Source organism: Lolium perenne, chromosome 2 (genome assembly GCF_019359855.2).
Source record: "Lolium perenne isolate Kyuss_39 chromosome 2, Kyuss_2.0, whole genome shotgun sequence".
In the NCBI taxonomy this organism is placed as follows: Eukaryota; Viridiplantae; Streptophyta; class Magnoliopsida; order Poales; family Poaceae; genus Lolium; species Lolium perenne.
Window position 1 is genome coordinate 230,472,825 of NC_067245.2, and position 27,816 is coordinate 230,500,640.

The 27,816-nt window shown below is 44.9% G+C and overlaps 2 protein-coding genes across 2 annotated transcripts; one reads left to right on the forward strand and one right to left on the reverse strand.

Annotated features, from left to right (window-relative positions):
• Positions 1-7,179: 7,179 nt before the first annotated feature.
• Positions 7,180-8,151, reverse strand: LOC127335170 (snakin-2). Its single transcript, XM_051361763.2, has 3 exons — positions 7,929-8,151; positions 7,736-7,808; positions 7,180-7,640 (listed from the first exon to the last, which is right to left on the reverse strand). The coding sequence occupies exons 1-3, from the start codon at positions 7,992-7,994 to the stop codon at positions 7,456-7,458; spliced, it is 324 nt and encodes a 107-aa protein (XP_051217723.1). The 5' UTR covers positions 7,995-8,151; the 3' UTR covers positions 7,180-7,455.
• A 12,253-nt stretch (positions 8,152-20,404) lies between these two features.
• On the forward strand, positions 20,405-23,363 carry LOC127330488 (xyloglucan O-acetyltransferase 3-like). Its single transcript, XM_051356683.2, has 3 exons — positions 20,405-20,628; positions 21,496-21,785; positions 22,552-23,363. Exons 1-3 carry the CDS (start codon positions 20,415-20,417, stop codon positions 23,332-23,334), a joined length of 1,287 nt encoding a protein of 428 aa, XP_051212643.1. The 5' UTR covers positions 20,405-20,414; the 3' UTR covers positions 23,335-23,363.
• The last annotated feature ends 4,453 nt before the right edge of the window (positions 23,364-27,816 follow it).

The window sequence follows — 27,816 nt, forward strand, 5'->3', positions numbered from 1 at the left end:
CAAGCTATGGTCTTGGGGTGGTCTGCCCTCCCTGGGCCCCTCATTATATAGCTGGATCCCAAGTGTTGGTGTCCAAGTCGTCGAATAAGACCCGAAACCAAAACCTTCCATAGGAGGGGGAAACCTAGCCCAACTAGGACTCCCACCCAAAGGTGGGATTCCCACCTCCCATGTGGGGTGGCCGGCCCCTATGGTGGAGTCCACTTGGGACTCCACCCCCACTAGGGCTGGCCGGCCATGGAGGTGGAGTCCCTTGTGGACTCCACCTTCCTTGGTGGTTTCTTCCGGACTTTTCTAGAACCTTCTAGAACCTTCCATAGAACCTTCCGCGACATTTTATTTCACATAAAATGACATCCTATATATGAATCTTATTCTCCGGACCATTCTGAACTCCTCGTGATGTCCGGGATCTCATCCGGGACTCCGAACAAATATTCGAACTCCATTCCATAATTCAAGTACTACCATTTCAACATCCAACTTTAAGTGTGTCACCCTACGGTTCGAGAACTATGTGGACATGGTTGAGTACTCACTCCGACCAATAACCAATAGCGGGATCTGGAGATCCATAATGGCTCCCACATATTCAACGATGACTTTAGTGATCGAATGAACCATTCACATACATTACCAATTCCCTTTGTCTCGCGATATTTTACTTGTCCGAGGTTTGATCTTCGGTATCACTCTATACCTTGTTCAACCTCGTCTCCTGACAAGTACTCTTTACTCGTACCGTGGTATGTGGTCTCTTATGAACTCATTCATATGCTTGCAAGACATTAGACGACATTCCACCGAGAGGGCCCAGAGTATATCTATCCGTCATCGGGATGGACAAATCCCACTGTTGATCCATATGCCTCAACTCATACTTTCCGGATACTTAATCCCACCTTTATAGCCACCCATTTACGCAGTGGTGTTTGGTGTAATCAAAGTACCTTTCCGGTATAAGTGATTTACATGATCTCATGGTCATAAGGACTAGGTAACTATGTATCGAAAGCTTATAGCAAATAACTTAATGACGAGATCTTATGCTACGCTTAATTGGGTGTGTCCATTACATCATTCATATAATGACATAACCTTGTTATTAATAACATCCAATGTTCATGATCACGAAACCATGATCATCTATTAATCAACAAGCTAGTTATACAAGAGGCTTACTAGGGACTCTTTGTTGTTCACATAACACACATGTATCAATGTTTCGGTTAATACAATTATAGCATGGTATGTAAACATTATCATAAACACGAAGATATATTATAATAACCATTTTATTATTGCCTCTTGGGCATATCTCCAACAGAAAAGCAGAGTGATTTTGGAATTATCAATTCCAAAACCAGGGGGGCATGTGTTATCACCAGAATTTGACCGAGTCAGAGGTGGGCCGCGATCAAGATGGGCTTGAAGAATATACATGGAAGAATATACGTGAATCGGCCTTATATGCAAAGTTTGGGCTAGTTTGCCCGTGTATCTGTAATATAGTAGGATACGTGTCGATTAGATAGAGTTTGGCTCGTGCCCGGTTGGGATTATTCCCACGTTAGAAAGTCTACGGACTATAAATATGTATCTAGGGTTTATGAAATAAACAACAATCACGTTCACCACAAACCAATCTAGGCGCATCGCGAACTCCCTTGTCTCGAGGGTTTCTTCCGGGTAAGCATCATGCTGCCTAGATCGCATCTCCTTTTTGATGGCGAGCAACGTAGTTATCTTAGATGTGTTAGGGTTAGCATTGTTCTTCGTATCATATGCTGTCGTAGTGCAACCCTGAGACGTCTAGCCGCCCTTACGCCTATCTTAGGTGTAGGGGCGGCACCCCGCTTGATCATTATTTAGTAGATCCGATCTGTTATGGTTGCTCCTTGTTCTTCAAGGATTAGTTTAATATCTGCATGGTTAGGCCTTACAAAGGGTTGAAGGATCCAGTGGCGCGTAGGGTGTAGTTTGCTAGCCCTAGACAGGATGTTCCGGGGATCAACTTCGTGTTGGTTTTTAGGCCTTGTCTAGGATTGGTTTACGATCACCGTGCGCGGCCGCCAGGCTCAATCACGAGTAGGATGTTCCGATTATGTGGTGAAAACCCCAAATCGTAGTAGATCGTTTTAGCTTTATTCTGATCAAGCAGGACCACCATATATTCGTACACCTCGTGCGAATCATGGGTGGATCGGCTCTTTGAGCCGATTCACAGGACAACCTGAGAGCCGATCGAGGCTCGTATTTAATGTTTACGTGTATGCCATGCAGGAAACTAAGCGAGGCACATCCATCACCTTCCTGACCAGGTATAGGTCAGGTGGCACGCCCTTGCACCAGCATCGGACGTGCGTGCCGAGTCTTTGCGGGCCGTCGCTCAGAGGGACCAGGGCCAGCCGCAGTCCTGGGAGCCTCCCGGCTCTACTGTGTTGCCCGTCGCTGCTCGCCGGTGGGTTTCTGACCGCAACAGATCTTGATCATGATAGGCAGCTCACAAGATCTAACATGATAGCACAATGAAGAGAAGACAACCATCTAGCTACTGCTATGGACCCATAGTCCAGGGATGAACTACTCACACATCAATTCGGAGGCGGGCATGGTGATGTAGAGCCCTCCGGTGATGATTCCCCTCTCCGGCAGGGTGCCGGAGGCGATCTCCTGAATCCCCCGAGATGGGATTGGCGGCGGCGGCGTCTCTGGAACTTTTTCCGTATCGTGGCTCTCGGTAATAGGGTTTTCGCGACGAAGAGTTTAAGTAGGCGGAAGGGCAGAATCGGGGGGCACTCGAGGGGCCCACACCATAGGGCGGCGCGGGCCCCACCTTGGCCGCGCCGCCTTGTGGTGTCGCCACCTCGTGGCCCCACTTCGTATCTCCTTAGGTCTTCTGGAAGCTCCGTGGAAAAATAAGACCCTGGGCATTCGTTTCGGCTAATTCCGAGAATATTTCCTGTGTAGGATTTCTGAAACCAAAAACAGCACAAAACAGGAACTGACGCTTCGGCATCTCGTTAATAGGTTAGTGCCGGAAAATGCATATAAATGATGTAAAGTGTGTATAAAACATGTGAGTATTGTCATAAAACTAGCATGGAATATAAGAAATTATAGATACGTTTGAGACATATCAGTTGTTCACACTTAAAATAAATGTTCACAATTTATGGAAAACATCGCGGTTTTTTTAAAATATTCACAATTGCATGTTCAAAAGAAATAAATAGAAAAAACGAAAAAGGGAAACAACGAAATAAATGGGAAAAATAAAACAGAAGAAACAAAAATAACAGAACGGAACCAGAACTTAGTGTGTAACTTGAAGAAATCGTTAAAAAAGGCCGACCTTCGTGAAGGGAAGATAAGTCGCTCCGCACGCGACAAGTGGCGCGTTGTGGTGCTAGAGAATCCCTGAGAAGTGGTCTTCCTGCTCCCAAGTGTCGCAATAGGAAGCAAGGAGTGGATGAAGGAGGAGAGAGAAGACACAGGGGGTTGTGTTTGTGTCCGCTTTTCCCTTTATTTTCTAGATTCATTTTTTCAAAATAAAATATCTTGAGAACCGTAAGTCTAAATTATGATCCGTTTTCACTTTTGAGATCCTCACGTCGAGATCTTCAAAAAGATCCCATGTTGATAGGTTTCGAAATACTTTTTTTCCCTACTTCTAATACTAGTATGGTTGTACTCGTGGTGTGTATCCAACTATACTCGTGCTTAAACTGATAAGTACTTCTAATTTTAGTGCACTTGATGCAGTTTTTTCCTTTACTCAGTAACTGTACTTACTCATGTATGTTACTATACCTGTGCTTCTGTATAAGTACTTGCTCGTGTATGCGACTGTACTTCCACACTTGTACTTTCTCGTGTGTTCAAGTATTTCTGTACATGTACTCGCTCGTGTGCGTGACTGTACTTATGCACCTATTTTTTTGATAAATGGCGCTTCATTACTTAAAATGTTCAAGCATTACGCCCACTCTCTGCATAACTAAGATGCACACAGCCGTTCGAGTATCAAGTCTGAAAACAAATAAATTATAAAAGGCGGATACAAAAATAGAGCCAACTAGACTACGCTTTGTTGGCTTCAATCCGCCTAATAGGCAGGCACCCATGTTGGAAAATAAACTCCTTGTCCGTGTTCTCCAACCGTGTAGACACCTCCATAAAGAGGTCTCGGTCCTCCAAGCACTAAAGTGGCGACCATGAACGAATTAAAACCGTACATCGGTAAATAACCTGCATGTGAGAAGAATTCTTGTCATTGAAAACCTTGTCATTACTACATAGCCAAAGCGTCCATACGACTGCAATCGCGCCCACTCTGATAAGCGTTTTATACCTAGTATCTACCCCATTTAGCCAATTGCCAAATATATTTGCAATGCTACGAGGCGGGTATAAGGTAGAACCCATCTGAATGATTGACCATATAGATCTAGCAAACGAACAGTTGAAAAAAAGGTGTTTTACTGTCTCATCTTCATGATCGAAAACATATTTCTTACAACCGTGTCAGTTGCGTTTAACAAGGTTGTCTTTGGTTAAAATCACACCGCGACGAAGGTTCCACGCAAATACTTTTGTTTTCAGTAGTATATTCATCTTCCAAATGAATTTATTATTAACAATCGGTTGACTGGGAATGGTAATCGCCTTATACATTGAATTGACCGAGAAAACACCGTTATTGGTTAGGTTCCATCGGAATTCATCAGTCCCCTGGGTTAGTTGAATTGTGCCAATTGGATCATGCCTGAACATTATGGAGGGAGGAGAAGTTTCCATAACCTTCTGCAAGGTGTCTCCCTTATAACGAACAATATTGTACAAAGCAGGATATTGTTCTCGAAGAGTGGTTATTCCCAACCATCTATCTTCGCAGAACCTAATCTCCGTTCCATTCCTTATGGGGAACGAACCAAATGGGAAAACGTGCTTTTTAATTGCCATAATGCCGGTCCAAAAGTGAGAATCTCCCGGTTTCCAAAAAACCTGAGATAACGCTTTTGAACCCACATACTTTTTTTCTTAATAGTTGTTTCCATGTACCATCCTCAGTTAATAACTTGGCCGGCCATTTTCCTAGCAAGGTCCTATTCTTAACTTCAAGATCATGAACACCAAGTCCACCTTGATCTTTTGGACGGCATACAACACTTCATTTTGTTAACCGATTTTTTTTCTTCTCAATATCCCCTTGCCAAAAGAATCTTGAATGTAGATAGTTTAATCTATGTAAGATTTCTTTAGGCAGATGGAAGAAAGATATCATATACAGTACCATATTCGTAAGTAACACATTTATGAGAACTAATCTCCCCCCAAGGGACAACAGTTTGCCTTTCCAACTACTTAGCCGCTTCTGAAGTACTTCTGCACATGTACTTGTTCGTGTGTGCGACTGTACCTTTACTCGCTAGTGTGTGCAGCTGTACTTCTGTACATGTACTCGCCTGTGTGACTATACTCATGTCTTGTACGTAGATATACTCGTGTGTAATATGTAACTGTACTCGGGTCGCTTACTGAGTAGTACTCGTACATCAGCGTACTCGTAGGTATATACCCGACGGGAGAAAAAGACGTGTGCGGCTGATTAGTATCGACAACATCCATGCTAAGCTAGTATCGATTCCTATTTGAGCTAGCTTAGTATCGATGATCTCCATGCATTAGCAAGTACGGAGTAGGTACACAGGGAGGAGAATGTACGCTCGGGAAATCCTATTTAACGCTTATTGTGTCTTTTTTTTTTTCCCAAACGATCCACCAGGGGACGCTTATTGCGTCTGTTAGCCTGCGTACGCATACCCTTTCATCTGCCTTTTTCCGTTTCTGGGCCTGGCCCGTTATGTTCTGCAACTCTATACTATGTACGTTCGATTCAAAACAACGATGTAAAGGGAGGAAACGTCCGCTCCTAACTACTTCTCTTCTGTATATTTTTACATTTTGTAGCTTTGGCTTTCTCGTAAATATTATTTTCACCGATTTTCTTTTATTTCTCATTCTTTCGATTTTCATTTATCTACTTCTTTTCATTCATTTACTTCTTTTTTACTATTTCTATTTTATGTATGAGAATATATGAATCTTTTTATGTAATATGTGAATCTTTTTTTAATCCAGCGAACAATTTTCTTTCTGTTTCATGCATATTTTTTCGGTCATATGAACATCTTCTAAAACTGAGGTGAACAATATTTGTATCGCCCGAAGTCTAACAAGCGGGATCAACCACACGATGCTAGGCCACCAAACGCAACAGACACACATCACCGTCTCCAGGGCTGCCGCCTCGGCATACAATACCACTCGTAACCAAAGCCGCACGACTCAGCCATCTCGTGGCCCCTGCTACCTACTCGATTGCCTGCAGACCTCGAACATCACGCCAAATTCGGGGCCCCACCTGACATAGAGCCAACTCAAACTTTGCATCGCCCAAAGTCTAACAAGCGGGGTCGATGAATTAGCTGCCAGCACAGCACCAACTCGCCACCCAAAACCATGGCGACAACAGTCATACCCCATAGGACCATTCCTGCTTAGAAGATAATCTTAAGCCATATTCCGATAATCTTGGTGGAGGTTCACCAAGCCGTTCCGATTATCGGAACAGCACCAACTCGCCACCCAAAACCATGGCGTTCCGATACTACCGAACGGCTTGGTGGAGGTTGGTGTTGCTCTTACGTAGGTAGTACCCGTGCGCGTGCCATCTGCCGTGTTCCGATAATCTTATCTTCTCCATGCTATTCCATGGCTTTTTTGCCTAAGATAGTACCGATGCACGGCTGCGTGCAAAAGCAAGCACAGAAGCATATATGCGGCACTTGCAACACGACAACACATGCGACAAGCGGTGTACTCTGCTCATGCAGTGCTGCCGATGGGTAATAACTCAACTGGCTTTCTTTACCGCCTGTATTTTCCATCACAATGCTAAGAACTACGCCTTCATTTTCTCATGATCCCACCTGATAAATTTGGTTTGGTATGTCATTATGCATGCATATCATCCGTGTCATCAAGGGGAAGAAGCTGAATAGAGTCGAAGCAACTCTTTCAGTTTTGGTGAGCAATAGTACAGTAGTATGACTGATGAGACAAGGGCAAAGGAGCGTCAACATTTTCCGCCTCGTCTTAAGAAATGGGAGCATGTAAAGCGGACGACGCCAAACCGTGTACTGCTCTGTAGATCAGTGATCACATAAACCAAACCCCACACGGGTTTTACAAGAGAAGAATACTCAACTACGGGGCACTCATTTGTACACAAGAAAACAACCCAAACAACCACAGGAAGAAGACATGATCACATGAACAAGGTAGCTAGCTAAGATAGGTAGGCCGATCGATCAAACAAACACATGGAACAAGCAGGAGGGGCTTTCGGCAAGGCAATTAGGAACACGCATGCCATCGAGGTAGGTTCAATCACGGGCACTTGGTCCTGTTGCCGTGCGTGGTCCAGTCGGTGTAGCACTTGCCGCAGGTCTCCTTGTTGCCGGCGGTGCCCGCCGGCACGCAGCGGCAGACGCTGCAGCACTTGAGGCAGGCCCGGCTGCACATGTTCTTGCGCGAGTTGGCGCTGCACCTGATGTCGCACGCGTCGCCGCAGTCTGCGTTCGCACAGATCAGCATTATGCGCAACATCAGACCACACTAACATACAGATATCTGGAAGTTGGATGCAGAATGTACATGGTATACACACCTTTGATGGGGTCGACGATCTTGTGAGGAGGGGGCCCGAGAGAAGGAGCGGCCGCGGGAGGGTAGTCAGCAGCCTATCGATCATCCCGGATCCAGGTGTTGAGATACAGTTAGAGTGCGCAGCTGATATTATGATCTTCAGACATGTATGCAATGCAAGAGAGAGCTTAAGCAGAAGTAGAGTGTCGGCTTGCCTTGATGGTGCTGAGCAGGAGGAGAGACACCGCCAAGGCGGCCACCGCGACCCTGCCGAGCGCCATGGTTCGTCTGACTCACTGGAGCGAGTTTTCTTAGCTATGGAGATACAGAGGGTGTGGAGAGTGAGTGTGGCGATGCAGTGCTGGCAATGGCAGATGTGATGGTTAAATAGAGTGAAGTGAGGAGAGTTTATGCTTTACAGGCTTGCGATAAGTGACCGGAGGCGTGGTATGGTGGTGGCCGTGGCCGTGGTCAATGCGCCAGGCTGGCTCCCGATCATGGCGCATTTGGCGTGGCCAGCAGTAGTAAAGGGCCTGCGGCCGCGGCAGTGCGAGTGCAGTCGCCTACAAGAGTCCAGAGCCGCTGGCTTGAGGCGTCGAGTCGAATAAGAACGTCTCCGCCAGCTCTCACCTCGTAGCGACTGCAATAGCGATTCGAGGTACGCCGTTTTTCGGCCCACGCCAGAGCGTTCAATGTTACGGCAGTACCGTTTCATCGCTCTCCTCCTCGGACAAACCATAGCCGCTACTGCCATCTCCTCTCCACCGCCATGATGCACAATCACGAGGTCGGCAGCAGCGGCACCAACATCGGTGAAAACAGGGCGCACAGCCTCAACCTCGATGAGGTGGCGGTGTTTCACCGAGCCCGCCTACTCGTGCCTCCAGAAAACCGCCTCCCACACGGGTGACACATGTCGAACGCCGGCTCTGACGTCTCGCCGTTGCCAGAGAGGGTGGAGCTCGACACGCTCATCAACAACAACAACTTCATCAACCTCGATGGGCCTAGTCCTACTCTGGCACTGGCCCCGGCTGTGAAGGAGGAGGATTCCTCCGAGGACTTCGAGTTTAGCTCGGACGACAAGGACAACGATGGCGCCGATAGTGCCCTCGACTTCAGCGCCTTCAGCCACTAGATTTAGTTTTTCCATCTAGTAGTATTTATTTTGCAAATTTTGTATGAATTCGAACGAAATCTAACGTCTTTTGTGCAAGTTCAAACTCTAAAAGCTACTAAAAAAATTATCAAGGTCGCCGATGTGTGCACTCTCTCCCCAAACTAGAAGCAGGTGTCGACGCCCTCAGTAAAACACTAATGGCGCCTATTTAGGAGGTATAGGCGGAGATGCTCTAAATGGGCTTAATTTGCCCTGCTCACAGTCACAGGGCGCCACACCTCTGTCACCCCTACAGAGTCCAGAGTCGCTTGCTTGACCCGTTGAGTCGACGAGTAAACGGGCAATTTTGATTTCTACCGTATTTGGTGAGCTCAACCGAGAGGACCGGGGGAACAGCGTTGAGTGGTGGGCGTATCAAGCGCTGAGCTGCATTCCAGCGAGGGGAGTCGTGAGGCTTCCAGAAGGAGAGAGGAGAGGAGATCAGGGAGCAGAGCGTGCGAGGGCACTGCCCGGCTGTGGGGACGAGGGAGCTACAAGGCGTGCTGGGGAAGACGTCACGCTGATAGGAATCTCATCAAGATCTGAACAGGGACAACTCGCGCCAAACAAATAAGCAGGTTCGCTAATGACCTGTGGGTCGTGAGAGCGCGAACCTCGGCCAACTCGATCTGCGCGGGAACGATCCAGCTGCACAACGCAAAAGGATTTGTGGACGTTAGTTTGAACGCATTTTCAGCCAAAATTAGGGCTGAAAGTACACACAAACGGATAGTGTCTAGATCAATGCTGGTCCACGGCGTGTCCGCCCCGGGCCTGTACGGCGACCTGCAGCCACCATTTCTAATCCATCCTCTCTCAAACTCATCAATTTCCACTAAAATTTCAAATGTAAGGGAAATTGTGGTACAATTTGAAATAAATTTAAAGAAAGTTTTTTAATTTATACTAACTAACCCTAGATGTCCTCTTCGGGTCGGATTGAATGCTTCACGATGGATGGCGGTGATGACATTTTGGATGGCGCAGCTGGGCAGAATCACCTCGCTCAACGACATTTTTCCTCTAGACTCAACACTTGGCCATGCATGAAGGGGTTGAGCACCTCCTCACGGAAGAGGGTGGGCCAATACTCGTTGTGGAAAGAGTAGAGTGGTTTTGCCATCTTTTCGAATGGCAGCTTGAGTATGCGCCACTAGATCTTGGCCTCCAAGTACCTGCCGATGGGACTAGTGGCATGGGCACCCCGCCCAAGCTGATGCCACATTTTTCGGTATTGTTGCCTTCGGTGGCAATAGGATGTCGTGTTAGGCGAACTCGGTGGCCTCGTAGAACGACAGCAAACGCCAATCCATGGCGTTAGTGGTGACACGGGGAGAGGAAGAAGGGAAATGCAGAGGGGAGGAAGAGGTTGTGGTGCTTTAGGGAACACTGGTCGCCATACTTGGGGAACCCGCTGGCCGTCGGAGACTGGCCGACACTTGGGAACCCACCTGTCGATGTACTTAACCAGGCGGCCATTGGAGAAGATACAAACGGTTGGGGAACCTGGTTGCCATTGGTTGAAAATGGACATGGGTGCCGTTGTGTGACATGGCCCAGACGGCCAGACCTCACCATTACATGTGCCAACGATCTATCGCAAATTCAAAAAGCAGCCCAAATACCCCTGCACTAGATTTCGCAAAAAAAAAAAAAAAAAAAACTGCACTAGATGGAAGACGATAACTCGTGGTCGTGGAGGTCTTGTACTACCTTTTTTTTTCGAAAAGGGGGTGAACCCTGGCTTCTGCATCATGACGATGCACACGGCCCTTTATTAAAACTTAGTTCAAAACACAATTCGTTTACAAGCACACATCAACGAAGATCGATACAAGAATCAATCATCGATATAAACCAGCATACTAAGACTATAAATCAACATAGCCTCCTAGTATGACGCCAACCAGCCTGGCACAAGATATCCTGAGCAACCATCAGGAGCCGTATGCAGCCAGAAACCATGGCATCCCGCTGCCCCTCCGGGGAAAGTAGAGCCCAGAGTTGGACCCAGTGGGAGACCATATGAAGAACCTGCAAAAAGTTAAAAGATGATTTATTATTAAAGATTATGTCATTTCTAATCCTCCAAATAGACCAACATAAAGCAGACACCCCAATCCGGATAAAAGCCTTAGATTGTCTATTTACTCCATTTAACCAATTACCAAACATATTAGTAATATTGGTTGGAGGTGGAAGATCATAAGAAAAAGTAACCGTACGCCATACGATTTTAGCTAGCGGACATTCAATAAACAGATGTTGAATAGTCTCCTGCTCCCCACAGAAAACACATTTTGTACATCCATTCCAATGACGTTTCGCTAAATTATCCTTAGTTAATAACACTTTATTACTCAAGAACCACATAAAAATCTTAATCTTTAGCGGTATTTTCACCTTCCACAAATACTTTCTCAAGTAGGGAGTATGATCACACATAATATCTTCATACATCGACTTGACAGAAAACAACCCATTAGCTGTCAACTTCCAAACAAAACGATCATCCTCATCGTTCAAATTAATCATCATTAATCTTCTACATAATTGTATCCACGAAGTCCACTTATTATCATTTAGTAACCTCCGAAAAGTAATATGCAAAGGTGATTGGCCAAGCACGTGTGCAATAGTAACATTCTTATGATGTACAATATTATACAAGGACGGGTATTGCTGGGCCAAAGAGGTATTTCCTAACCAGACATCTTCCCAAAAGCGAATGGACTTACCATTCCCAACTTTGAAAGAGCCCCTGGAAAAAAACTCCTGTTTGACCACCATCAATCCTTTCCAAAAGGGGGAATCAGTAGGCTTAACCTCAACCTCCGATAACGTCTTATGTGTTAAATATTTGTTATGTAGCAACTCTTGCCACACCCCGTCCTCATTTAAAAGTTTGAAAAGCCATTTACTCAATAAACATTTATTCTTGATTTCGAGTACCTCAATACCTAACCCTCCTTGATCTTTGGGTCTACATACAATATTCCATTTTGTAAGCCGATATTTCTTTTTGTTTTCGTCAGACTGCCGAAAGAATCGAGATCTATAGAAGTCTAAACGTTTCCTTACCCCAACAGGTATTTGTAGGAAAGACAACATAAACATTGGTAAACTAGTCAACACTGAATTGATAAGAACTAACCTATCACCATAGGATAATAACTTTCCTTTCCAGCATCCTAATTTACCTTCAAAACGGGTCTCTACCGGATACCAATCTGAATTCCTTAGTTTTTTGTAATGGATTGGAATACCCAAGTATCTAAAGGGGAGTTGTCCAATATCACATCCAAAGATCTGTTTATATTGGAGCTCCTCCTCCTTTGCTTTTCCAAAACAAAAAATCTCACTTTTGTGGAAATTAATCTTAAGACCCGACAGCTCTTCGAAGAGACACAAGATTAATTTCATATTGACGGCTTTACTAAGGTCGTGTTCCAAGAATAGGATTGTATCATCCGCATACTGTAATATAGAGAGTCCTCCATCAACTAAATGAGGAATTAACCCTCCTACCTGACCATCTTCTTTTGCACGTTCAATTAAGATAGCAAGCATATCCACTACAATATTGAAAAGCATTGGGGATAAAGGGTCCCCTTGCCTCAAACCTTTCCTTGTCTGAAAATAATGACCAATATCATCATTTACCTTGACACCAACACTACCTCCTTGAACAAAATGTTGTACAATCCTACCCCATTCTGGAGAAAAACCTTTCATTCTCAAAGTTTGTTGTAAAAAAGGCCATTTCACCTTATCATATGCCTTCTCAAAATCAATTTTAAATAATACCCCATCCATTTTCTTAGTGTGTAGTTCATGGATTGTTTCATGAAGGATAACTACCCCTTCCAAAATATTCCTTCCTGGCATAAAAGCTGATTGAGTTGGTTTAATTACTCTTGGGGCAATCCCCGAGATACGATTAGTCCCAACTTTAGTGAAAATCTTAAAGCAAACATTCAGTAAACAAATAGGTCTATATTGTTGGATCTGAGTCGCATTTTCCTTCTTAGGTAACAAGGTGATAACCCCAAAATTAAGTTTATAAAGGGGCAGGTCCCCAACACTAAACTGGGAGAACAATGCCATCAAATCATCCTTTAAAACTTCCCAAAACGTTTGATAAAACTCAGCTGGAAAACCATCTGGTCCAGGAGCTTTATTCAACTCCATTTGAGAAATGGCCTCGAACACCTCCTTTTCAGTAAAAGGAGCAGACAAGATCTCATTCTCCATTGGAGAAATCTGGGTTATATCCTGAAATTCCTCTTCAACAAGAGAAATATTGTTTGGCACCGGTGCTCCAAACAATTTCTTATAGAATTCAGTAATATAGACTTTTAAGTTATCCTCCCCAATAATAGTCCCTTCTTCTTGCTCTAACTGAAATATTTTCTTTCTTCTGTGTTTACCATTTGCTATAAGGTGAAAATACCTCGTATTATTCCCCCCTTCTTGAATATGTTTAACTTTCGCTCTTTGAGCCCATTTAGATTCTTCTTCTCTTCTTAATTTGTTCAACTTATCATTCGCCCTATTTAACTCCTCCCGTTCAAGAGCATTCAGACTAACCGTTTCTGCTTTCAAGTCAAGTCTCTCAATAATCGAAATCAAACGCTCTTTCTCTTTTTTGTACTTACCGCTTTGATTTTTTGCCCACCCCTTAAGAAAGCGTCGAATATGTCTTAACTTATTCAACCACACCTCCATTGGGTTTGCACCACGAACCACTGATTTCCATTCCTTTACTACCATGTCGAAAAAACCTTCTTGACGCAACCAATGTAGCTCAAAAGAGAATTTCGCTTGGTTACCCAGGTGTGCTTTCACTCCTGAATCAATAAGTATTGGAGTATGATCAGAATCTGCTCTGGTTAACGCTCTTACCGTCACTAAGGGAAACTTTTGTTCCCAAGAAATTGAAGCTAGAACTCTATCTAGCTTTTCATAAGTTGGTTCTGTTCTCCTACTTGCCTATGTGTATTGTCTTCCAGTTAGAGCAATTTCCCTTAGATTTAAGTGCTCAATTATAGCATTAAAAACAAAGGGCCAATGCGCTTTGAAATTATCATTATTTTTTTCTTCTCTTTTGCGAATAATATTGAAATCACCACCTACCAACATAGGCAATGTTTCAGATTCACAAGTTCGCACTAATTCTGCCAAAAATTCTGCCTTATGCGCGTCTTGGGCAGCCCCATAGACAGGCACGAGGACCCATTCAAACCCATCACGCTTACACTTAATATGCAGCCTAACGCAAAAATCTCCTGTGCTTACCTTTAACACCTGTAGTGTATCGGAATTTATTCCCACTAGAATACCCCCCGACCTACCATGAGGAGGTAAGCAAAACCAAGAGAAATTGAAACCCGCTGCTAATTGATTCAAAAAGGGAATGGAGAAATTAGATCTTCCAGTCTCCAATAAGGCTATGAAATCTAATTTATGTTCCCTAATTGCCTCCTTGACAAACAGATGCTTAGCAGTATCACCAAAACCACCAGGATTCCAGTTTATTCCTTTTATATTCTGCATTCTTAATATTGCTTTTTAATTCTCTTTCTAGTACTTTTGCGAATATTGCTCGTATCATAAACTTTCCTCTGTCTAGCTTTCTTTACCTTGACCACTGGTTTAAGATAATCTAGGTGGTCATCAAAATCCAAAGGGATATCCTCATCCTCACATAAATCCTCACTAAGGTTGGATACTTTTGACAATACAAGAGTCTCCAGCCCTTCCTCTCTATTATCTATATCACACTCATTTTTCTTCAGGATGGTTAAAATTCTCTCCTCCTCTACCATCTTGATACCCTGGATAGACTTTCCTATCTCAACCTGAGATTTTCCTAAAGACACCCCTAATCTATCGGCTCTTTTAGCAATCTCCGAATCCGAAATATTAATAATTGAATACTTTGGGACTGAAAACTGACCTGAATTGAGTGCATCATCCTTTATCAGCGCTTGCTTCATTGCTTTCTCCATCATCGGCATATCAGCATTAGGCTGGCTACCCAACCTGGTGCTCGATCGTACCCCAGCAGTGGGCTTCTGGATACCCCCAAACGCAATAACCTCTTCTAAAGAAGGATAATGGGATGGAGTATCAGTTTCAATTAAAGCCGAAGAAACTGAATTCTTGGTAGTTAAATTTGTAAGCACAACATTACCAGTTCTCCGTGGAGATGAGGCCATCCCCATCGAAACCCGACCACCAACATCATGCTTACTTGTTTCAACCAACCGCACCACATCCACCATGCCATCCTTACTACCTTTTGCACTACCTGAGGCAAACAAACTCTCAGCATTTAAGCCTTGATTAAATAAATTAGGAACTGCATAGCGCTCATCAAAAATAACATCATCCGAACCTAAATTTTTTGAAACCAAACCTGAATCACATAAACCATCAGCACCGGCCACAGAAGATCCCTCAGACGCGGCCACAGATTGCCAATCATTGGCAATCATTGTGTGATTATGAGCAGCAGTCGGTGCGCAGTGATCAGCCATGCACTGCCGTATCTTCTGCACCTCGCCACACACGCTTTCGACGTGAGAGTCTTCCTCCGCGACCGCAGACAATCCTGCTGCCGGAATAACAGGGCCGACAGCAACATCAGAAGCATGCAGCGGCAATCCACTAGCAGGTCCCTCTCTCCTGTGCTTCGCCCACGCGTCGGTTGCTAATTCGCTCCTGCTTGCCTGTATGTCCTGTCCCTCGCAACCAGTGCGACCATCAGCATGCATCGCCTCCGTGCCAGGCACCGATAGGCCACTGCGGCACTTCTCTGTCTTCTGCGTCCCAGCAGGGCAGGCGCCGACAGGGGCACTGCTGCCACTCACAGCAAGCGCCTGCACAGCCCCACCTAGGAACCTGCAAGGCGACAATCCCCATGCAGATCCCTCCTGATCCAAATCTGTATGAAAATCAATGCTAATTTTGTCATTATGCGGCAAATTTTGTTCACTGTGTAAATAAAAAGGGGATGAATCAAAAGAATTTAAATTTGGATCAATGGGAGGGCTACCTGCAGGAGTAATATTGAGATTCAAAGATCCAATTTGAAGCGCATCCAACCGCTCAATTTGCTCTTGCATCCCATCACCTCCATTATTCCCATTAGAACCACCATTCACATTATTAGTAGATGCATCCTTTGTCACTTTCTTCCTAGGGTCCATGTCCATATCATGAGAACCACCAGTATTTTCTTCTCCACCCTTCTCATCATTGTTACCATCATCTCCATTATTACCTTCCACCATGTCAACTTCTTGAGATTCTTGGCTATTCTCCACTTCAAATTTTAATTTGAAAAAACCCCGTCTAATGAAAACATCACTATCGGCAGGAATTAATCTACTATCCAAACATCCAATTTTGATTCGAAGCACCTTATTCTTGCGAGTAAAAGCCATATCAACATCAAGGGTTTTCCCAAATAAAGTACCTACCCCCCATAGAGATAAATAATCTGTTCTCATATCAGATGGCAAACCAGCAACTCTGACCCAAACCTCTGGCAATAGAGAGAAAGGAGCTTCCATGGATGACCAAATATCAAAAGAGAGACAAGATTCTCTATCTGTGCAAATGTAGGTACCAAAGTTCTTCAACCTCTGAACTTCTTGCTTACTAGGTAACTTGACCCTAAAAATGTTGTCCTTAAAATGGAAAACCTCCCAATTAAATTTTTCATGTGGAACAATTTTCTTCAATTGATCAATAATCTCTGGTATAGTTAAAGCATTACCATCAACCGTAACTTTAGCTAATTTGGGATTCTCTACCTTAGCTTTGAAAGCACCACAAGGTAACTCAAAAAACATAAGCCCTTCATTTGCATAGCCATGTAAAATCGCAGTGGGTTTAGGAGCATGTAATAGATGACAAGCAGAGGTGATATGATTAACTGACTCACATAGATCGCAAAAGGGCTTAGGGCAGTCATCAATGTAATGACCTGGTTGTTTGCACCTAAAACATCCAGTCTTCTCCTCCTTTTTCTTTTTTGAAGGCGCTTGCTCTTCATCCTCTTTCCCCTTTGCAGATATATTCAGTTGATCAGTTACCACTTTCCTAGCGGCCTCCTCTTGCTGCTGTGTCGCCATTGATGCCGCAACCGGCACCACTGTCTCCGAACTAGCCTCCTTGTTCACCACTGGCGCAACCACTTGCACCTGTGAGACAGCCGTAGCATCAGGCGCCTTCTGTACCGCTGTCACCGCCGCCACGACGGCCTGCACCGTCTGCTGCAATAGATCAGCGTCGATGCCGCCCCGTGTTACACCTCCCTGTGTGGCACCACGGTTTTGGAAGCCACCACGGACGCCATTGCTACCATTGCTCCATCTCTGGTTTGCTCCATATCCATATCCATACCGGGGACCTCTTTGATAGTTCATAGGGCCTGCCCCCCAATTTTCGTTGTTGAAACCTTGGCCAGCATTCATACCTCCTGCACCACTCGATTCTCCTCGCACAAAATTCCTGCCGAAGGAATTCATGCCGCCAGAATGATTGCCATGAGCTCCAGCAAAGCCCTGGCCAGCACCCGCGCCCTGTCCTCCACGGCCTCGCTGCCCTTGGCGGCCTCTCGCCGCAAAAGCACCACGCCCGGCGCCGCCATAACCACCGCGCTGCTGAAATCCGCCGCGCCCATGATTAAAGCCGCCGCGGCCCGGATTGAAATTCTGCCCTTCATCGCCGTTCATCGTGGGACGAAACAGTCTGTGCTGTGTCGCCGCCCCAGCCTGAAGACGATCCCACGTAAACCCTAACAAATGCCGAAAAGAACGTCCAGCGACGGCTCCTCCGACCTCAACTCGGACCGAACGATGTTGTTTAGGTCTCGTGATCTTTTTGGCCTCAAAGGCGCGATGGGCAATAGTATCTGGGCCCCAACGAGCCACACATCCATTACCCTCGGCCCACGGTTTCACAATACCCATACTGGCAGGATTTGAAATTTGCGTAGAAATCGGATCAAGCACTGTCCTGTGTATCGCCGGCGACCAACGTCGCCGACGGACAACCGTCCAGCCTTGCAAACTGTCGTCATGAAACACCGAAGGCTCAAGAACTGGCCTTTCTTTGATTTTTGGAGATTTGCCCAAAGGTCGAGAGAAAGGAGATCTCATACCTTCGTCAAAATCGATCGCCGTCCTCGCCGCCAGTCTCTGAGCTCCAACGCTAATCTGCGCTTCAAATTATTGCAACCTGCGCTTCAAATTATTGCAACCTCCAACGCTAATCTGTGTACTAGAACTTGCAGATATCTCGAGATAAGGCTGTCTAATCTAGATAAAACTTACTGTCACGACGTTGGGAATTGATGCTGCCTTGAGATAGTCAAAACAGAGATTGTAGTACGCAAGAGCAGTGTAGATAATATACTAGTGGCCGGGGCAGCTCACCTGCAAAACTGTCGCCAGTCGCCACTCCGCCAGGAGTTTACACACTCCCTTTTGTTCAACAAAGTCAAAGGAGCACATGCTGCACAGCAACAAAATACTGGTGGTAGGCTGTCCGTGAATATAGTGTTTACCAAAAATGCTTTATACCGAAGATCTGAACTATCCTCTGTGAATCCAACGGCAAGAGATCAACCAAAGCAAGAACAAGCGACTGCAACCTTCACAGATTATGAGAAGATAACACACCGATAGTGGATCGGCTCGGCTCGCTCTCGCCCCCCGCGCGGGCGAGAGGGAGAAAACCCTAGCGCCGCCGCCCGCCCTCCCTTCGCCTCCCCCTCCCCTCCGCCGCCGCCGGCGCGTGCCGCCGGGCGTTGCTCGTGCGGTGCCGGCGGCGGCGGCCGGCCATTCCCGCGCGTGGCAAGGAGCGCGGCGCTCGGCGTCCGCGGCGGTGTCCCTAGGCTAGGTACTGGTCCGGCGCGGCCGGGTGGCTCTCGAGGCGGAGGCGCTGCTCCTTGGCGGCGGGGCAGCGAGGTGGCCTGGCGGCGGGGCAGCGAGGTCGCAGGCGGGCGGCTGGCTGCCGGGCCCTCCCGGCCCAGATCTGGGCCCTTTGGGCCCCATCTGGGTTGGGGTGGGCTGCCTCAGGTCCGGGTGCTGTTCCCTGGAGGTGGAAGTGGGGCATCGGCGGGGATGGGTGGTGGCGGCGTTGCTCGCCGGCCAGCTGCAGCGTGGCGGCGGAAACTTTACGGGCCAGTAGGGGCTCGGTGTGTTTCTGCTGGCACGTCCGGTCTGCTACCGCGATGGCGGTGGAGGATGTTCCCTCCCTCGCGGCGGCGGTGCTGCTTCCCCTGACCCTGTTGTGCCCCTTCTTTCCTCGAGGCCTCGTGTCTGGGACCACAGTGCGACGGCGAGGATGGCTTCGTGATCGTGGTGGCGCATGCTGGTTGGTGGCAGTTGGGTGGAGCGCTTCGAGTTGTCTGAGGTGATGGTGGTTTGGGGATCAGGAGAAATCCCTGTCGGCTTGTTCGACGCCGACGCGGCAACGCCTGCGGGTGTCGTCTTTCCTTCCTGAAGGGCGTCAGGGGTACCCCTACCCTATCCTCTCCACATACGGGGGGAAACCCTAGGACGAGTCCGGGCAGCAGCGACGTCATCGTCGCCGCCTTGTTGAAGGTGTTGCTTCGTATGCGATGACTCGATGTGCTAGGAAGCGGTGGGACTTCCCGGAGGGCGCAGCGATTGCGGGCTATCTTCGTTTTTCGTCAATCTATCGGTGTCGGCATTAGTTTCTTTTATATTTTCTCTCTTCTGGGCTTGATGTGCTGTTTGCCCCAGCGTTGCTTGCTATCTTGTATCGGTTGGTTGCTATATTAATATAGCGGGACGAAAACCTATTTCGAGGAGGAGAAGATAGCACACCCTCGTTCTGTCGTTCAGGAAGTGGCTACAAGAAATCTCTCAAAAACAATACAATGAAAGCACATCAGGGAGTATCATATAGGAAGATCAGATTTCAGAAGAGGAAAACCAAAGACGGAACGATAACAGAACATAGGATTCACTGTAGCACACTACAAGTACTACCGCTACATAGTAAATATGCATCTTGGCCTAACTTGTAAGCGAGACTTAAACAATTTTCTGGAGCCAGCACTGTGGTCTAGCTGCGCCTAGAAGATTCAATGGGTCAATCTCCTACTCCATCCGTTCTCTTTTAATTGACTCTAATTTAGTATAAAGTTGTACTGAATCAGAGTCAATTGATAGAGAACGGAGGGAGTACAATGTTAACACGGAGGACAATGGCTACAAAATGTCATCGAGATTGCTTCATTAGGTTACTCTTCCACAGGTCATTAAGAGTTGAGAACCAGAGGTGCCTTAAAATATTAAACCATTGATTCCAGGGAGAAAAAAAGAAAAAAATATTACAGTTTACTTACCATGAAGAGAGTAAAGAAATATGCACAGTTGGCTATGCCTCCCCCCAACACACACCCACACACACACACATGTACTTTCTCGAAAGTCTATAAGATGGCTATGGCATGCTAGTTCTTACTGTGAGTCAGTGATACAACGTAGCCTTAGCAATGGCTAACGAAAGTGAAAGCATTACTCCTCCAAATCTCTATGGCACAAACACCATCAGGAAACCAAGGCAAATACTTCCCGGTGGAAGAACAACACTTGCAGTGATACTACTAAGCACAATGGTCTTCGTTCTTGTTTTCTCAAACTACTATCCTGAGCAGATTCAGATTGTCTATGGCTCAGCTCATACTTCTCATCAAACGGCCATAACCGGTATGCTCCTTGCTCTCTATCTAATGTTTAGTTACTTGTTCTAATTCCTGCAATACTGCGAAGATTTCTCCTGGTGTCAGATTTCTCTATATCTTTTTAGCAAATAGTTTTTGTTGAGATACTACCTTTTATTTGTAATTATTTTTTAATTTTAGTTTGAAATATGAATAAAGTGCATAATAAGATACCAGCTCACTGTTCCATATCAATATTATTAAGTTCAACTAGTACAGTAGGGAAGCTTGTGAGTTGAAATGATTACCAGTTACCAAGCCTGGTCAATTCTTTAGATCCACATATCACTTCTCAGATGATATATCATATATGTAGTGTATTTTATAGGGTTTTTCTCAGTTCTTGCAATGTGGTGCTCATCCGATTAGTTTATGCAAAGGAAAAGAAACAAAAGAAACAAATCTCTAAAACATAAGAAGACAAAGTACCAAAACAAATACTCCTTTTTCATCTATATACAATGCAATTTTCTCTTGCCTTAGACAAAGCTATTTAGGTTTGACCAAGTTAACTGAAAAAGATATCAGCATCTACATTACAAAATAAATAAATCATGAAAAATATTTAATGATATATATGGTGACATTGATTTGGGTACTGCAAATGTTGATAAAAATTTCTACTAATTTGGTCAAAGCTAAATAGGTTTGACTTAAGACAACAGAAAGTGGCCATGTATTTATGGATGGAGAAAACAACATAAAGGATAGCTTTTGTCTCCAAAATCTGAACCCTCAAAGAGTCGCATTACCTTGACAATGTTATAGAAGATAAGTGCTAGGGGTTTGAATGGTATCAAGCATGGCAAATATTCATTTCCAAGAAATTCATGTTTATTTTGCTTTTCTTTAGGTCACGAAGACAATGGCAACTGCAAGCTGTTCAATGGCACATGGATAAGGGATTTGAGAGGCCCCATCTACAATAACATGACATGCCCGACGATGCCAGATTCAAAGAATTGTGGGAAGTATGGAAAGCAAATGGACTATGTAAACTGGAGGTGGATGCCGCATGGCTGTGATATGGCAAGGTTTGAACCCCAACTATTCTTAAATATTGTCCAAGGGAAGACATTGGCTTTCGCCGGGGATTCAATGGGACGGAACCAGATGGAGTCACTCCTCTGTTTATTGTCTCAGGTGAGTAAGCAGTGTTTAGCAATGCCATTTTTTCGATAATGGAAGCTTTATTATCCCTGCCTCTGCATCAAGATGATGCATGCAGCCTAAGTTTAGCAATGCCTATATCACTTCTAACTACAGACCCCGACATTAACTTACTTATAGTTTAGTTTACTATAAAATTTCTGTTCATATACATGGATCCAGCAGGCAGGCATTATTTGGCAAAACCACAGAGGGACAGGAAGTCCAAAATATCCCTGATATTGCCAGGAAGTAAGAAGCTATTGGTTAAGGTAATAAAGATCTTAACCGGGCATCACAGATCTGCTGGAACCTTCATAACGTCAATGAGCTAATCTGAACATTCACATATATTTATGTTTTCATTCATTTGTTCGAAATATTTAGAACCTATAATGGGCTGAAGCAGCTCAAAGTGTTAATTTATGTACATGCTAAGCTGAAATCGCATAACATTAAGCCATTTGGGGCATTAGACCTTCTTACTTTTATGGTTTTTATGTGAGAAGAACAATTTTAAATTATCAACCACTGAATGCTAAAAATCCTTACCAGTTACTCCCTCCGTTCGCTTTTAATCGACGCAGAGTTAGTTCAGTGCATGCATGCGTGGTGCCCGCGTTGATTAAAACTGATCAGAGGTAGTACAATCTAATGGCTATACTGTGGCGCATATAATTCGTTTACTTACCTAGAAATCTAGAAACATTTATCCTATTAGTGTAAGTAGATCTGACACTTATTGTACAAACTTATGCAGGTAGAAGTTCCAATAAAAGTTCACAGCGACACTGAAGATAAATTCATCACATGGCACTTCAGATCTCATAACTTCACTCTCATGGCACTGTGGACCAAATTTCTAGTAGAAGAATCTCAAAGAGAGATCAATGGCACATTACTCCAATCACATGACATGCACTTAGATAAACTTGATGCAAGATTAGCTGCAAACTTACATGAGATTAATATCTTAGTTGTATCTGGTTCACGCTGGTTCTTCAGAAAAAATTATCTCTATGAAGAAGGGAAACTCATCGGTTGCATATATTGCTCAGAGGATAACATCACAAATTTCAGCGTCATTTCAGTTATTCAAAGGGCATTTAGGACGGCTCTAAGTAACTTGGACAACCACCAAGAGTCCAGACTTCAGTTAACAGTGGTAAGGACAGCAACAACGGCACACTTTGAAAATGGAGACTGGAATACTGGAGGAACATGCAACAGAACTGAACCAGTGGGAGAAGGAACAGCGATGACTGGTACAGGTGAATTGGAAATAAGAAACGTTCAGGTTGAGGAAGCCAACAGGGCACAGAAGGAGAATAACCGCAAGCGAGGGATGAATATAGAGATTTTAGATATAACCAAAGCTATGTCTATGAGACCAGATGGACACCCAGGGCTCCATTGGGACAACCAGTGGATGAAGGGTTACAGTGACTGTTCGCACTGGTGCCTGCCAGGACCAATTGATACATGGAATGAGTTATTACTTGCTGTGCTTACCAAATATAGGAAAAACTTGGAAGAGCAATGACGCAGGGACTTCTGCTAGTCCGTAAAACACCAGAGAGTCCCTATTTTCATTCTTTTTTGTACAATGTCAAAATTAAAACACATTTCTCTCTCCTTTGCAACAGTTTTGGTTTGGTGCAGAAAGATGATATTTGTGTACTGTGATGACTGCTACTCATGATCAGTAGAGTTATGTATGTTGAAACTTGAAAGATTACAAAGGAAAGAACCAGAAAATCTACTTGAACCCACACTTCGTTAACTCATTTCTTGACCAGTTTTTTCAAACCAGCAGAGCTATGTACGTTACCACTTCTGATCAGTGAGCACATTAGTTATACCATAAGTCAAGAAATGTTCCAAAGTACTTAGATTCGTGAGCAACTAAACAATTGTTAAAAAAAGTAGTGAACGTATCTCCTTGAGAATCATTTTACGATAGCAGTTGATAAGGACAATACAATAGTACATATGCACATGAATTGTAGAATATATAAGCAAATATCCATATGAAATAATCCGTACAAGTAATTGATAAATCATGACTAAGAAAATAACAAATAAACTAATCGTGTAGACTAGTAAGATAGATGAACGGATCACGTCTAAACAAGATAAACCATCGCATCTACCACATAAACTAGAAGAAGGAACTCTAACAGAAACTGAAAGAGAAACGACAAGATCACATACTTCGCAGCAGCGTCGTTGTCGCCCATGTTGAGGTTGTCGAAGAAGTCGCTGAGGTCCGGGAAGAAGTTGTCGGTGTGGAGGAACTCGTCGTCCGATGACGACGTCGTGATGCCAGTAGTCGCGCCGGAGCGCTCCCCAAAAACCTGATTGCCCCTCACCCGTACAGGTTCACGAGAGGCAGGGTTCCGGAGGCCTACTGTCCCGGCAGTCGGTGCACGCCGACGGACGGGATGAGGAAGACGAAGGCGGCGGCGCAATGAACTGGAAACAGGTAGTCGCATATGCGTCTGGTACAGACTAGGGTTGGCGTCCGCGCTTATATAGTGTGGTTCGGGAAGGTCGTGGGACGCAGCCCACGTCCGAGTCGGCACAGCCACGATCCAGAAAAACCGGAAGGCAAAACGGCTGAGTAACGCGTCCGTTAATGACTCGAAATTGATTACACAATTAATTTCCCAAACAGCAAAAAGATAACCTCGGCTCGGCGAGATTCCCGCAACCCGCGGCGCGTCGTGACGTGTCGTGACGAGGCGAGGCGAGGCGGGCGGCGGAGGAGGAGGAGTGCGCGAGGGCTCTCTCTCTTCTCACTCATTTACTAGGACTAGAACAGCCCACCTTATATACCACTCCAACTCTCTCCCAACTAGCAATGTGAGACTAAACTTTAGCCCCCACTAGTGTTGCCACTGATTATTGGAATGGGCCATGTGAGTTTCAGAATTTGATAATGGGCCATGGGTCAAAGGCCAAATGCCCAAAATTCCAGCAATCCCCCACAAACTCTCATTGGCACACCTCATCAGTAAGTTTTCAGAACATTGTTTTATATACCGGTATGTCGTGGAGACTGTTAAGTTGAACTTCCACTTAAAGCTTCATATTACACTAGATTGCAACTTGGATAGTGGACTATGCCTTGAACTACAAGTTTTCTACACACTAGCTTCATACAAAGCCTAGACCGATACTAGGCTGCCGCGAGGCTTCCTCGCGGTTTGGAGCTTATACGTCATACTCCAGGGCCTTTCATGAGTTTACTAGAGAGCACCCAACTCTCATAGATTGCGACGTTTAACAATCAGACTCATATAGGTGTGTTCTTCAAAGATGTTCTGCAGGACAATATCTCTGCTAAAATAAGCCACTTAGAACACATTAAGATAATTATCAACCTACCATGCAGATTAGGAGAGTATTGCATCTTACGGAGTGGTAAAATTGCTATAGGGATATATACTCTCCTCTCAGCTGACCAATAGCTTGTATCCCAGTTCTAATTCACGGGATCTCCGATCACATAGAGTGGGTTACCACCATGGGCAGCTCATAGTGTGGGTCTCGTACCCATCTCCCTCGATGCATTTTCTATCACATTTCGTGATAGTCCCTTTGTGAAGGGGTCTGCCAGGTTTCTAGACGTATGGATGTAATCCAACGCTATAACTCCGGAGTTTCTCATTTTCCTGACAGTTTTCAGTCTCCTCTTCACATGCCTTGATGACTTCATATTATCCTTAGAACTGTTTACTTTGACGATCACAGTTTGATTATCACAGTTCATAGGAATAGCGGGTATTGGTTTCTCAACCACAGGTAAGTCCATCAAAAGCTCACGAAGCCACTCTGCTTCAACAGTGGCTGTGTCTAATGCTGTGAGTTCTGCTTCCATAGTTGACCTCATAATGATGGTATGCTTGCAAGACTTCCAGGAAATAGCGCCACCTCCAAGTGTAAACAAATAACCACTTGTGGCCTTAGTCTCATCAGCATCAGATATCCAATTTGCATCACTATAACCCTCAAGTACCCTTGGATACCCAGTATAGTGAATGCCATAACTCGCAGTACCTTTCAAATAGCGCAAAACTCTCTCAAGAGCATGCCAATGAACATCTCCAGGTCTAGACACAAAACGGCTGAGTTTACTTACAGCAAAGGAGATATCAGGCCTCGTGGCGCTGGCTAAATACATAAGCGAGCCAATGATCTGCGAATATCGCAATTGATCTCTAGCAACTCTTTTATTCTTACGAATTATCACACTAGGATCATAAGGCGTTGGAGAAGATTTGCAGTCGTTATACCCGAAGCGACTCAGGATCTTTTCCACATAGTGGGACTGAAGCAATGTAATCCCACCATCGTCATCCTTCAGCAGCTTGATGTTTAAGATCACATCAGCTACTCCCAAGTCCTTCATCTCAAAACAACGAGATAGGAACTCCTTGACCTCCTTAATCACAGTAAGGCTGGTCCCGAATATCAATATGTCATCGACATAGAGACAAAGAATAACTCCCTCGCCCCCACCATGGCGATAGTATACACACTTGTCAGCTTCGTTTACAACGAAACCTTCAGCGGTTAAAGTTCTTTCAAACTTCTCATGCCACTGCTTAGGTGCTTGCTTAAGCCCATACAAAGACTTCAATAATTTACACACCTTTCCTTCTTGACCATCTACTACAAATCCATCAGGCTGCTCCATATAAATTTCCTCTTCAAGCTCTCCATTTAGGAAAGCAGTCTTAACATCCAGTTGATGAACGAGAAGACCATGTGAGGCAGCCAAGGATAGTAGCACTCGAATGGTGGTCAATCTGGCAACAGGTGAGTATGTATCAAAGAAATCTTCACCTTCTTTCTGGGTATAACCCTTGGCCACAAGACGTGCCTTGTACTTTTCAATAGTACCATCAGGTCTAAGCTTTTTCTTGAACACCCATTTACATCCTACAGGTTTGCACCCATAAGGACGATCAGTAACCTCCCAAGTTCCATTGGCTAAGATGGAATCCATCTCGCTACGGACTGCTTCCTTCCAGTAGTCAGCATCCTGAGATGCATAAGCTTCTGAAATAGAAGTGGGAGTATCATCCACGAGGTACACAATTAAATCATGTCCAAAGGACTTTGCAGTCCTCTGTCTCTTGCTCCTTCTGGGAGCTTCATTGTCATCCTCCACAGGATTATCAAAGTGTTCTATAGCCATGGTAGGTTCAGGAAATAATTCCTGAGTAGATGAACTGGGCATCTCCTGAATTGATGAGCTAGACGTTTCTTTCATAGGAAAGATGTCCTCAAAGAAAGTCGCATCATTCGACTCCATAATTGTACCAACATGCATGTCGGGTACCTCAGATTTTACTATCAAAAATCTATAGCCAATGCTATGAAAAGCATATCCCAGAAGAACACAATCCACGGTTTTTGGTCCAAGCTTGCGCTTCTTGGGTATTGGCACATTTACTTTCGCCATACAGCCCCAAGTTCGTAGGTAAGAGGGTTTCAACCTTTTCCTTTCCCATTCCTCAAACGGGGTAATGGTTTTGTTCTTTGTGGGAACACGGTTTAGGACATGACATGCAGTCAATATCGCCTCCCCCCACCATGCCTTGGATAGACCCGATGTGTCTAACATGGCGTTAACCAAATCAGTTAGAGTACGGTTCTTTCTTTCGGCCACCCCATTTGACTGAGGTGAGTAGGGAGGCGTCCTCTCATGGATAATACCATGTTCCGCACAAAAAGAATCAAACTCATTGGAAAAATACTCTCCACCACGATCAGATCTTAGCCGCTTGATCTTTCGATCAAGTTGGTTTTCTGCTTCAGCTTTAAAGATTTTGAAGTAATTGAGGGCTTCATCTTTAGATTTCAGGAGGTACACATAATAATATCGAGTAGAGTCATCAATTAAAGTCATGAAGTATCTTTTCCCTCCTTTTGTCAATTCACCATTCATTTCACAAAGATCCGAATATATAAGCTCCAGCGGTGCCAAGTCTCTTGCCTCCGCAGTCTTGTGAGA

What these genes read in the sequence shown, in the direction of transcription:
- LOC127335170 (XM_051361763.2), bottom strand. Translation starts at nt 7,994, where the DNA reads ATGGCGCTCGGCAGGGTCGCGGTGGCCGCCTTGGCGGTGTCTCTCCTC. An exon ending in TCCTGCTCAGCACCATCAAG is followed by an intron (nt 7,809 to 7,928) that starts GCAAGCCGACAC and finishes GATGATCGATAG; the next exon opens with GCTGCTGACTACCCTCCCGC. An exon ending in GATCGTCGACCCCATCAAAG is followed by an intron (nt 7,641 to 7,735) that starts GTGTGTATACCA and finishes GTGCGAACGCAG; the next exon opens with ACTGCGGCGACGCGTGCGAC.
- LOC127330488 (XM_051356683.2), top strand. Translation starts at nt 20,415, where the DNA reads ATGGCTAACGAAAGTGAAAGCATTACTCCTCCAAATCTCTATGGCACA. An exon ending in TCATCAAACGGCCATAACCG is followed by an intron (nt 20,629 to 21,495) that starts GTATGCTCCTTG and finishes GCTTTTCTTTAG; the next exon opens with GTCACGAAGACAATGGCAAC. An exon ending in TCCTCTGTTTATTGTCTCAG is followed by an intron (nt 21,786 to 22,551) that starts GTGAGTAAGCAG and finishes AAACTTATGCAG; the next exon opens with GTAGAAGTTCCAATAAAAGT.